Consider the following 12,666-nt stretch of genomic DNA (forward strand, 5'->3'; position numbering starts at 1 on the left):
GACCCATCAACACAAACTAAAAACAAACAAGTGATGACCTAGCAGATTTAAAGCAGACCTGAAGAAGGTGGCCCAACACTCACCTGAGCAAGGATTTTATAAAGAGGCTCCAAGATAAACTCCACAAAGCTCCTCTGGGAGCTGCTGGTTGGAGCCTTCTTTGTGAACTTTCTCCTAAAGAGAAAAAGAAGTGTGAGTGACCAAGGAGAGAGAATGTGACTTATCCCAAGGGCACATTGCCTAAATTCTGCATCTAAGTAGAAGCCAAGCAGACGGAGGACTCTGTGTGATCACAGTTTCCAAACGGATTCCTGAGGACTCATGGCTATGGCTGTCCTGAAGGTCTGACCTGGCCTTGAAGACCTAGGGGGCTGGAGTGGGGGGTGTCTTCCTCCACTACAGCTCACGATGCCAAGCATTCAGAGTTGCAGAGAGATGGCAGTTCATGCATAAGATAAAAGTAGGTTTTATCCTCAGAAACTCATGTCGTTACCAGGAAAACAAATCACCAGTCCACAAGAGTAATGCCCCACATGACACTTACGTCTTAGGATTGAAGTAGATGTCACCCCAGAGTCTTTTAGCAAATTCCTGGTAATTAATGTCACCTATAGAAGAAGGCACACAATTACAATTTTCCTGGAATAGTGTAGTGCAAAATTCTGTTTTAGGTGCTGCATGTTGTTAAAGCTCCCTCCTCCCAAGGTCCAGACACTCCTTCTAATCAGGCAGCCAGACGCTGAGGCACAGACTGGTCCACAGAGGACAAGGCTGCAGCAGAGGCATCTTCCCAAGTGCAAGGGTCCTGGGCCTAGGAGTATGGCCTGTGTCCTCCTGAGGGACCTCTACAGCCCTGGCTGCAGTGACACCCATCCTTTTTGCAATCCATGTGCCATCTAGCTGCAATGTCATCATGAGGTGCCACTGAATGGAGCCCTAATCCCCAGGAGTCTCCAGTCCTGGAGAGGAAACACTAGAGATACTCTTTTAAAAAAATTATTATTATTATTATTATTATTATTATTTATTTATTTTTTTTAAGGAAAAGTTTCACTGTGTAACCCTGTCTGGCCTGGAACTCACACGTAGACCAGGCTGTCCCCAAACTCAGAGATCTGCCTTCCCTTACCTCTTTAGCATATCCTACCGGCACGCAACACAACTACCCGCCTCATCTTTTACCAATTAGTATTTTCAGTTTAACTGCAATGTGAAATTTGATCAGCCTGAAGCAAACAGCCGTGGCTTTTAAAATTCATGAACTTCTGAGTCTGGGGTGGGGAATATAACGCAGTGACAGAGCGCCTGCCCAGCATGTATGAGCCCCTAATTAGGGTTCATCCCTAGTTTTACAAAACAACAAAATCCTTTGAGCACAGAGCTCGTGAAGCATTCAGTTAGAGAACTGAGAGCACCAACCCCTAGATAGTTCTGTTCCGATGTCAGGCTGTCCCCTTACCTCGGACAGCAAAGGAAACGCACTCTCCTTTCCCAAAGGCCACATTCCCTCCAGACTTTTCTTTCTCATTGCAGCTACTGCTGCATTTCAAACAAGGGCCAAACCCACTCCTCCCCTTCTGCCAGCTATAATGTTCTCCTTCCGACTCTTCAGACACTGTATTTTTCATTTTCACTTTTTAAAAAGAGCGCAGGCTGGCTTGAACTCACTAGGTAGCCAAGGATGACCTTGAACTTTGGATCCTCCTGCCTCTCCCTGCAAGTGCTGAGACTATGTGTGTACTACCATGTCTGGTTTTACTGAGGATCAAACCCAGGCCTCCTGCATGCTGCATACTCTGCCAACTGAGTCCCACCCCTGCTCCTTCTTTCCTGCTTTACCAATACCCAAACTTCCCTTCCCCGGTGAATTGTCCCACCTGGCTATGCCCTTTAGAGCTGCTCTTACAGTGTGGTACAATCACCACTGGACCAAACTTGGAGTGCAGGAGACTAAATCCAGGGCCTCACACTTGCCAGGCAAGTGGTCCACCACTAAACTACCCTCTCAGCTTCAACGGCTTCTTAAATAGTTGTAAGACGACTATGCATTGTGACACAGTTTTGTAATCTTCTTCAGCAGACTGAGGCAGGAGGATTCCAAGTTCAAGGTCAGGGCAGGAAACCTAGTAAGACCCTATCTCCCAAATGGGACAAATTCTCAACACCTGTACTAAAGGGCCTACCATTTCAAGGTTTAATATGTGCTTAATCAAAGAGTGAGCAGATACCCTTCCTATTCCTCTCCTTTCCAATCTCAGAGAACAATAATCCATATTCATAATCCTGCTTCTGAATACTGACAAAATACCAAACAGGCGTTGTTCCCTGAAGGCCCTGTCTTTCATCAGCTCTACAACCACCACCACAATCTTTAATAGCAGCTCCTAAGTGCCAACAGAAGCAAGTACCTGCAATCTCAAGCCCTCCTCCATCAGGCCCCAACATTATCTGTCTGGTTTTGCTATGTAAGCACCCTGCCAATTACATATACACTCAACTTTTGTGTTTTTTTGAGAAAGCGTTTCATGTCGCTCAGACTGCCCTTGAACTCACAATCCTCTTGCCTTCCTTGGTTGCTGGGATGGCAGGTGTAGAGCACCATGCCTGAAAATGGTCTTCTAGTAGTTGGCAACAGACCTTTTCCCCTTGGTGGCACAGTGCACCGTTGTCTACACAGGCCAAGAACAATGACACCTGCCTCCACTGGCCCTCTTCCAATCCTGCAAGCCTGACGTGCTTGGCTCTCAACTGTCTACTTGTCAAGCCCTATCTTTTTCCTTAGCCTGTCCTGCTGGAAGGTCACAGGCACGGCTCCCCTCCTTCCTTCAGCTATACCTGACAATAACAGCTACTCAGCTCCAGCTTCCACTACAACCTATGTTTATGGTGTTGTTCACCATGGTGGGATTCTGACTCCTCACTGGAGGAAGTTCCTAGAAGTTGGAGCTTATTCACCCACCATGCCTTGTGGTGCTCCACTGACAATATACTGCCAACAGATTCCAGGGTCCCAACTCCAGCAGAAAGTTCTGTGATGCACGTAAGTAATTATGTAAAATAATTACACATCACATATGAAAAGTGAGGCCCAGGAGCCCATGATCTTGAACATTCCCTTCAGTTCAGCCTTTCCACATGTGCCTATGTGGCTTCCTAACACTGTGGGATTACACAAGAGCCCAGGGCCAGTGCTCCATCCACTGATGGTGGGGCCAGAGGATGAGCAACTGTTGTGGAACGGTCTTTGTACACTGTGAACATGTATTACTCTCATTCATTAATAAAGAGCTGACTGGCCTATAGTTGGGCAGGAAGAGATTGAGTAGGAGAGCCAGACTAGGAGGATGCTGGGAAAAAGAAGGGCAGAGTCTTGGCAGTTGCCAGCCAGACACAGAGGAAAGTAGGATCTGTATGAAATGAGGTATCTATGAGTTGAGTCATGCGGTAGAAATTATATAAGAAATATGGGTTAATTTAAGTTGTAAGAAATAATTAGTAACAAGCCTAAACTATCAGCTGAATATTTATAAATAATATTAAGGCTCTGATTTAGGAGCAGCTGGCAGGAGAGAGCTGATCGGCTGTCCTGACGAAAAACTCTGCCTACAAATGGCACCCAACGTGGGGCACCTACATCCACATAAAACCTGAGAGAGCTTAGGAAACAGTTCTAGACACAGAAATGGAGCCAGGCACAGCTTCCTAGTCTCATTCATTTCTCTCATTCCAGCCTCAAGGCAGAGAGGCTTCTCCCAGCTGCTGCCTTGGGACTTGAGCCGCCAGCCTGAGCCCTGACAACACACCATGAGCTAAGCCCCTTAGTGGGTTCCCAGTCTCTCACACAGGCCGTAGTACAGAGGCATCTCCTGGAAGCTGCCTGCAGGAAGATCCAGCTGCCATACATTACCAGCTAAGCCACACCTGGCAGCAGCTGACATACCAGTTTAAGATTCGGCTGACATACCAGATTTAAGATTTGTCTCATACGATCAAAAAACAATATAGATGCTTGGTAAAAACAGATCCAGACAGAAAAAAAGCCTCTAAACAGGTTATAGTGTGTTTAAAAATATACACAGGAGTGGGAGAAGAATGAGAGTATATACAGTCATAGAAGAAAAAGATAAGGTTTTCAAATAATAAAGTCCTTAAACGGAGAGTAAAATAATATAAAAAAAAACTACATAAATATGGGAAATACAGAGTCTAGATCCTATATGTTACTGTATTGTATTTAATTTTTTTGACTGCTAAGAGACATTGGATTATAAAAGCTGCAAGATTAAGTCAACCTATATATTTTAAAAATATCTTGACTTCAAAATTTAAGTCAAAAGGTGTATCACTCTGGGAGAGAGGTTACGCTTTTTTTCCCACAGGAAATGAAAAGCCATGGATTCATCCCAGGTTTAAAAAAAAAAAAAATCAGGTTTGATCAGAAAAGACCCCCTGAAATCCTGGCTACAGACATTACCTTTAAAAGTTTATGTATTTTCAGAACAAGGGGACCAAACACCAATAAAAACAGATGGCCCAGGTGATCCAATGTTTCAAAATGCCTGTTACAGTCTTCTCAAAATTCTATATTCAAAACAGCTTCAAGGCAGCTGGCTGAGATGGTCCAACCTCCCAGACTATTCCAGCTGGGACTTCATTTTTATTCTAATTTTCTCAAGGTTCCCCCAAAGATACCAGCACCCCCAGACAACAGAAAGTAGTCTAGAGAACAACGCCCACATTCCCAAAATATTGGTTATGGATATTTGTTACCATTTAAGGGGGGCTGGTTACAAGTTGTTATTGGTAATGGTCAGAAAAAAAGCTGAACAAAGGAGATTAGATTCAGGGATCCTGTCAGTAGAGTATGAGACCCTTCATCTCAGGGTCGTGGGTTCAAGTTCCAAGTTGGGTGCCAGGTGAAGCATTTATCTAACTATTATTTATCAATAAAAAGTTGGGAGTCAGATATCAGGGTAAGAACCTGAATGATCAGGAAAGCAGAGAAGCTATCAGTGACCTCCTTTCTCTTCCATTCCTCAATCCAAAGGGGCCAAGATCCTCTCTCAGCCTCGCCTTACTACGTCCTGTCTCCTATCTGTCCTCAGTCCTTAAACACCTCTGTGGCTAATTTTGGTCATCTAGTGGCTAGCTCTGCCCTCTGACTCAAAGCAAACTTTGTTAGAATGTGATTAAGACATCACACAAGTAACCATTTCTCACAAGGCTCAGGGCCTTCTGCAAATAAGAAATTATGCCATCTCAGCCAGCTATGATGAGGTACAAGTTTGAGGCCAGGCTGGGAGACATGCTGAGTTCCAGGTCAACCTAGAATACAAAGTGAAACTAAAGAAAAAAAACCCCACAAAAACATAAAGAAACTAAAGCATATCTACCTTATGATTCAAGAAACCTTTGATTTTGCTTTTCATGCTGATACAAAGGACATTGAAACACACAAACTTCTCTTGGAATTCTTCTCACTTCAGTTTTATCCATTGTCCCTCTACCCATTCAGCCATCCATCCATTTATTTATTTAGGTGCTAAGGATAAAGCCTAGAGCCTCTTGCACACTTAGTACATGCTACCTCAGGCACCACACTTAGTTCCATCCACCCATGGTTTGTTTACAACTGAAAAATAACCAACAGCACTATCTAACAGCAATAAAGTGCTCACGGTTCCAATGATGAGTTGAAAAGCAGATGTCTGTATGTAATACTGTTTTAAAAACAGATTTATTTTTATTGTATGTGTATGAGTGTTTGTCTGCAAGCATATATGTGCACCATGTATATGCAATGAGGCCAAAAGAGGGCATCATATTCCCTGTAACTGGAGTTACAGATAGTTGTCAAGTGGGTGCTATGAATTGGACCCAGGACCCAGCCAGTATCTCCTTCATGAATAATAAAACAGCAAAGCAGGGACCATAACAAAACTGTAACAATGGTTATGGAAAAAAAATCATAGGCAAAGCCGGGCAGTGGTGGTGCACATCTTTAATCCCAGCACTTGGGAGGCAGAAGCAGGTGGATCTTGGTGAGTTCAAGGCCAGCCTGGACTACAGAATGAGTTCCAGGACAGCCAGTACTGTTTCACAGAGAAACTCTGTCTTGAAAAAAACCAAAAAGAAAAATAAATAAATAAATAAAACCACAGGCAAATCTGTCTATCTAATCTATAATCTATCTAATCTATCCTCAGGATATAGTAGAATGTTTGCCTAGCTTTTGAATTCAATTCTAGGTACTGCAAAAACAAAACAAAACAAAAAACCCTAAACAGTACAAGATAAAAAAAGCACCGAGAACAAAAGCAGCGCCCCAAAACAGGCAGGGGAGAAGAGCTGTGGTGGACTACTATCCACCAGGGTTTTTTTTTTCTTCGTGGTTTTTTCTTTAAATTTTTAAAAAATATTTATTTACTTTATGTATGAGTGCTCTATCTACATGTATGCCTTTATGCCAGAAGACGGCACCAGATCTTATTATAGATGGTTGTGAGGCACCATGTGGTTGCTGGGAACTGAACTCACGACCTCTGAAAGAGTGGCCAGTGCTCTTAACCGCTGAGTCATCTCTCCAGACCCATCGATCAGTTTTGAGACCTCTGACATGGCTCGTCTCCCCAGCTCTAACATCAGGGTAATAACAACGCTCTATAGAAATCTCACATTGGCACACAGGACTCTCACAGCTCCTATGAGAATGAAAGTTAATCAGCGAGGCAGAGATGGAAGCCAGAGAGTCCACTGGGTAGGGAAACTGGTCCCAGGGATATGGTGTTGAGGCTCTAGGAATCCATAAATTCATTTACTAGTGCCTGCCAGGGAGGCTTGTAAAGGCTAACTGCAAATCCAATATGCATTCTCAATGAGGCCTATCACATTTCCATGTGCCTAGAGATGGCTGGAAAGCTAGCAAGAAGCACCAGCAGTCAAAGTCTGTCCACCCTGGAGAAGAACTGACAGTGCTTTGTGGGCATGGGGAGTTCCCCTCTACAAATCTCTAGGAGGTCTCACTCAGGAGGGATGTTTATTTCTAAAATGAGCTCTCTTGTTCAGACAGGGTATCCCTGTGTAGCCCTGGCTGGCCATAAACTCAGATCTGTCTGCCTCTCCGAGTGCTGGGATTAAAGGCTGGCACCATTACACCTGTTTTCTTCCTAATTATTCAAAAATTGTTGTTATATAGAGAGGGTAGAAAGATGGCTCAGTTGCACAGAGATCACTGGTCTTGTAGAAGACCTGGGTTGAGTTACCAGCACCCACATAAGACGGCTCACACTCACCCGTCTTCTGGTTGCAAGGGATCCCACGTCCTGTTATAGCTTCTAACCTTAACATTCTCTCTCATCTTAAAAGGAGGCTGGAACTATTTGTAATAGCCAGAACCTGGAAACAACCTAGATACCCATCAACGGAAGAATGGATGAAAAAAATGTGGTACATATACACAATGGAGTACTACTCAGCAGAGAAAAACAATGAAAGCATGAAATTTGCAGGCAAATGGATGGCACTAGAAAAAATCATCCTGAGTGAGGTAACCCAAACCCAGAAAGACAGTCATGGTATGTACTCACTCATAGGTGGATTCTAGATATAAAATAAAGAACAATCAGACCACAACCCATAGAACCATAAGGCGATATATATATAGCATGGAGGTCCCTAGGATGACTGTGGCTTATTAATAAATTTCAGTTTTACTCAATTATTGAAAAAAAAAATAGCCAAATGAATGGAAACACATGAACTATGAACCAAAGGCTGAGGGGCCCCCAGCTGGATCAGGTCCTCTGAATAGGTGAGACAGTTGATTGGCTTGATCAGTTTGGGAGGCAACTAGGCAGTGGGACCAAGTCCTGTGCTCATTGCATGAGTTGGCTGTTTGAAACCTGGAGCTTATGCAGGGACACTTGGCTCTGTCTGGGAGGAAGGGACTGGACCTGCCTGGACTGAGTCTACCAGGTTGATCGCAGTCCTCGGGGGAGGACTTGTCCTGGAGGAGGTGGGAATGGGGGGTGGGCTGGGGGTAAGGGGAGGGGGTGGGAGGGGGGAGAATAGGGGAACCCATGGCTGATATGTAGAACTGAATGGTATTGTAAAATAATATATATATATATATATATAAAGGAGGCTGGAAAGACGGTCCAGAAGTTGAAAATACTTGATCTTCCAGAGGATCCAAGCTGGTTCCCAGCACCCACATGGCAGCTCACAACCATCTGTAACTCCAGTTCCACACGGGATCCCAACACTCTCTTCTGGCCTCTGTGGGCACTGTACACACACACACAAGCACACACACACACACCAAGAATAAATTTTTTTTATCTTAAAAAAAATATTGTCTAGAAACAACTTAGCCTGAAGAAAGGATTTGAGGCCAAAAGGAGCCCCAAATGTGACAGCAACAAGTGATGAAGTATTCCCCCCACCCCCAGCACAGGGTATGACAGGAAGCCAATTTCTGAGCCATTCTGCAGGACAGGGGACACATGAGTGGGGAGCTGGCGATGGCAGCAGGCAGAGCTTACCAAAGGTGTCAGCATAGATCTTGGCAAAGGAGCCCAGTGTGAAGCAGATGCTGTACTGGGAGCTGGAGAAGCAGACGTTGCCCAGGAGTGGGGAAAGGATCAGGTTCTCATCGGTGGAATACATGCTGAAACAGAGACTGCTATGAGCCAGGGCCAGGCTTCGAGGTAGCCCCGATGCCAGACTCTGCTGCATCACTAACAAGCTGCCAAAAGGAAGGGTGGTAACTCCCCATCACAGTCTTCATTCTCCAGTCTCAGGAGGTGCTGCATAAGATTCTTAAAATTGCCAAAAGCCTGGTCAAGAACATGACGTGATGAAGCTGTTCCATTATTCCTAGTAACAAGCTGATGTCCCAGAGCTGGGACATCCTGCAGTCTTGAAAAAGCTAACGACACAGGACAGACAGGGGAAAACCTGCAGGATAGATAAAAACCTCGGAACAAATGAAGCTAATGTGATCACAGAGGGATACATTTAGGAGACATCTCAATTCCAATACAAATGGTCACAAAGGGATGGGTCATGCTTGCCTAGCACTCTCAAGGCCCTGGGTTTGAGCCCCAGCACCCATTAAACTAGCTGTGACAGCTTAGCCTTTTATCCCAGCACTCAGGGTGTGTGTGTGTGTGTGTGTGTAGGGCGGGGGGGATCAGAAGCTCAAGGTCATCCTTGGCTCTATAGGAAGTTCCAGGCAGGGACAGGACAGACATGCACCACTGGAAAGAAAGAAATAGCAGTGTTGCTCCTCTCCACTGTCAGTCTCCTTATTCTGCCTCGTTTCCCAAATTCATGCTGAAACTTTCATCTCACTATTGGTTAGAATGCAGAACCCGGCACCGCACACAGTAGGCAAGTGTTCTAGGATGGAGCTAAACTCCAGCCCTAAACTTTTCAAACAACTTGAGAGCCATTCAGGAAGCCAGGAGTGGAGATGCAGGCCTGTAATCCCAGCATTTGGGAGGCTGGGGCAAGAGGCTCAGGGGCTCGAGGAGTAAGATGGGCTGTGTTCTCCTGATGCACCTAGTACCATATCCTACAGCCAGACTGTGCTAACACGGGCCTCCAAGCAACTGAGATGTATAATTCTATGCCATCTCCCGTATTTATCGATGTGAGCCTAAACCTTCCACTTCTTAAGAAGCTAACACATGCAGAATGCACAGCAATTTCTTCATTTACACGGCCCGTGTTAACAGTAAGATAGTGCAGGCCACACCACTCAGCAGCAGGTGGCATATGGCAAGGGTGCTACACCAACTAGCTACTTAATTTCTTTTAACATCCCCATAGGCGATTCTTCATTTACTTAGTTATAAATTTACTGACTCATTTAATTTCACCGTGTGGGTGTATGGCATGTGTGTAGAGGTCAGAGAACACTTTTGTGGTGTCTGTTCCTCCGTCCATCTTTACATGGGTTCTGGGGATTGAATATAGGCAGTTAGGCTTGCGCAAGTCCTTTATCTGCTCAGCCATCTTGTCGGCCTTCTTTTTGTTTTTTGAGATAGTGTCTCATTCTGTAGCTCAGGTTGACCTCAAACTCATAGCAATTCCCCTGCCTCAGCCTCCCAAGGGCCATGATTATAGGTGGGGACCATTATGCCTCTCTTATTTTTTTTTTTTTTTGAGCTGAGGATCAAACCCAGGGCCTTGTGCTTGCTAGGCAAGTGCTCTACCACTGAGCTAAATCCCCAACCCTATTTTTTTTAATTAAATTTAATTTATTTATTTTGTGTATATGGGTGTGCATACCCAGAGACCAGAGGTTGACATTGAGTGTCATTCTCTATTATTCTCCATTTTGATTTTTGAAGTCAGGATCTCTCACTGAACCTGGAGCTCATCAACTGGCCAGACTGGCTAGCCACGGGGTTTCCTGGTCTCCACCTCGCCATGCTAAGTCACAGGTGTGAGGTACCACCCTAGCTCGTTCCACAGATGTTAAGGATCTGGACTCAGGTCTTCATGAAGCAAGCACTTTACTCACTGAGCTGTCTCCCCAGCCCTAATTTGAGTTTCTGAGATAGGGTCCCTCCCTCCATGTTACTCAGACCGACCCAGAACTTACTGTGTACTGTAAGCTAGCTTCAACTCCTAATCCTCCTGCCTTTGGCCTCTCAAGTGCTGGGACCATCGCCATACACCACCACAAGCATCTAGTTTCTTCTTTTTTTAACAGAAGCAAAAATGAGCTTTTGGGGGCTGAAGAGATGGCTCAGCAGGTAGAATAGCATACTGTTCTTGCACAGGACCGAGGTTGCTCCCTGCACTCAAATGGAGACTCACAACTCTCCGTAACTCTAGCTTAAGGAATCTAACGCTTTTTTTTTTAACCTCTGTAGGCATCAGGAAAAACACCTAGATACCTAAATAAACAAATAAATAATGAGCTTTCATAACCTGCCCAACTTTACATGGTTGGTGTGTGGTAAAGGTGAGACTGCTTAGAGGCTATTGATCACAAAACCAGAGATGTGTTCAACTGCAAGGCTGGTGAAGACACTCAGCTGGTGAGGTTAGGCTTGGGGGCCAGTCCTGACAGGTGCTGTTAGATGTGACAGGCTCACCAACACATGCCACAAGTCTTCAAGGGTAAAATTAAGATTTATATAAGCCAGACTCTCCTAAGGACAGGAAATCCACACCCAGGTGTCTTATACCTTATTAATCCATTGACCTCATCCACAATGTGTCGAAGTTTGTAATAGGCATCTGTTGGAGGCAGCTTCAGCTCCAAGATCAGCCGGTCGATTTTGTTGATGCACACGGTGACTGCTAACCTTTCCTGCACTGCGTGCTTGATCAGTCGCTCTGTGTTCAGCATCACCTGAGAAACACAGGACTCGGAAGGCGGAACTACATCGACAGCCAAGCTAAAGAGGACACTCTCAACGCATTTAGTACAAGGGGGAAATCGCCTGTGGGGGGTGTGTGTCAGCTGGAGGCATCATCCTCAAGGCAGGTATGGGAATGTAAAGGGTACCTACCCAGCACGACTAAGAAGTAAGGAAACACAATGACAATGCTGAGACCCAGGCTTCTCAGCACTTAGAATGTTAGGAAGAACTTAATGGATTCAGAAGTACTAGGATGAATGATATCCTTTCTGACCCTGGCTCCATCTCTTTCAGTGATCCTCAGGATTAAGCCCAGAGTCTGGTATATTTGAAAAATGTTGCCTCTGAGCTACATCCCCAACTCTGTTTTAGTCTATTCTGAGGCAGGGTGTCACTAAGTTCCTCAAGCTAGTCTCAAATTTGCTGTCTTCCTACCTGGGCCTCCAGAGTAGTTAGGATGACAGGTATGTGCCACCGTGCCTGGCTGAACAAGCCACTTTCTTGTTTGCTGTCACTATTATTTATTTCTTTGAGACAAGGTCTTACTCTGTAGCCCCAGCCTGCCTCAAACTTGTAGCAACCCTCTTACTTCCCATGTGCTGTGATCACAGACACACAAAGCTACACTCAGGTCAAAGAGGTGACATTTTCAACACCTGTGTGCAGTTGAGTGACAGATGTGTGGGTGGGTATTTCTTAGCTGTGCTCATAGAAGCAATGAGCACCCCAGATCTTTGTTTCTAAAGAGTGGTCTCCACTACACAGGCAGCCAGAGCCCGTTGGAGCAATGGCTGGTTTTAGGACTGGGGCAGGGACAGTGTAAGAAAACAAGCAAGTGCTCAAAACATGATGAGGTAGGTCAAAAGGATGAAAGAGCCCGTTACAAGGAGCTCTGGCTAGTCAAAGATGAGTCAACGAGACCATCAAGATGTATGAGGATCTACTGGGTGTGGTGATGTACACCTTTAACCACAGTATTTGGGAGGCAGAAGCAGGCAGATCTCTGTGAATTCATGGCCAGCCTGGCCAGAGTGAGCTCCAGACCAACTTGGGTTATGAAGTGAGATTTCTTTTTCTTTTTTTCTTCTTGAGACAGGGTTTCTGTGTGTACTTTCTACTGTACTGGAACTCACTCTGTAGACCAGGCTGGCTTTGAACTCAGAGAATTGCCTGCCTCTGCTGAGATTAGAGGCATGCGCCCGCCACCCCTGCCTGGCTCTTTTTAACTTTTAAAATTACAGTTATTTATTTATTTATTTATTTATTTTTTGGGGGGGGTTTCAAG

At 45.0% G+C, this 12,666-nt stretch overlaps 1 protein-coding gene across 4 annotated transcripts in view; it reads right to left on the bottom strand.

The window, feature by feature from the left end:
* Nucleotides 1-12,666, bottom strand: part of Eftud2 (elongation factor Tu GTP binding domain containing 2) — a 50,451-nt gene that overhangs the window by 13,878 nt on the left and 23,907 nt on the right. For all 4 annotated transcript variants that reach the window (XM_076543453.1, XM_076543454.1, XM_006970578.4 and 1 more), the window contains 4 exons: nucleotides 11,205-11,371; nucleotides 8,544-8,668; nucleotides 545-608; nucleotides 84-174 (listed from right to left, as the gene is read on the bottom strand). In XM_076543453.1, the coding sequence (XP_076399568.1) occupies nucleotides 84-174; nucleotides 545-608; nucleotides 8,544-8,668; nucleotides 11,205-11,371 (447 nt within the window). The remainder of the gene's footprint in view (nucleotides 1-83; nucleotides 175-544; nucleotides 609-8,543; nucleotides 8,669-11,204; nucleotides 11,372-12,666) is intronic.

The sequence above is a fragment of the Peromyscus maniculatus genome, chromosome 8, assembly GCF_049852395.1.
Source record: "Peromyscus maniculatus bairdii isolate BWxNUB_F1_BW_parent chromosome 8, HU_Pman_BW_mat_3.1, whole genome shotgun sequence".
Lineage (NCBI taxonomy): Eukaryota > Metazoa > Chordata > Mammalia > Rodentia > Cricetidae > Peromyscus > Peromyscus maniculatus.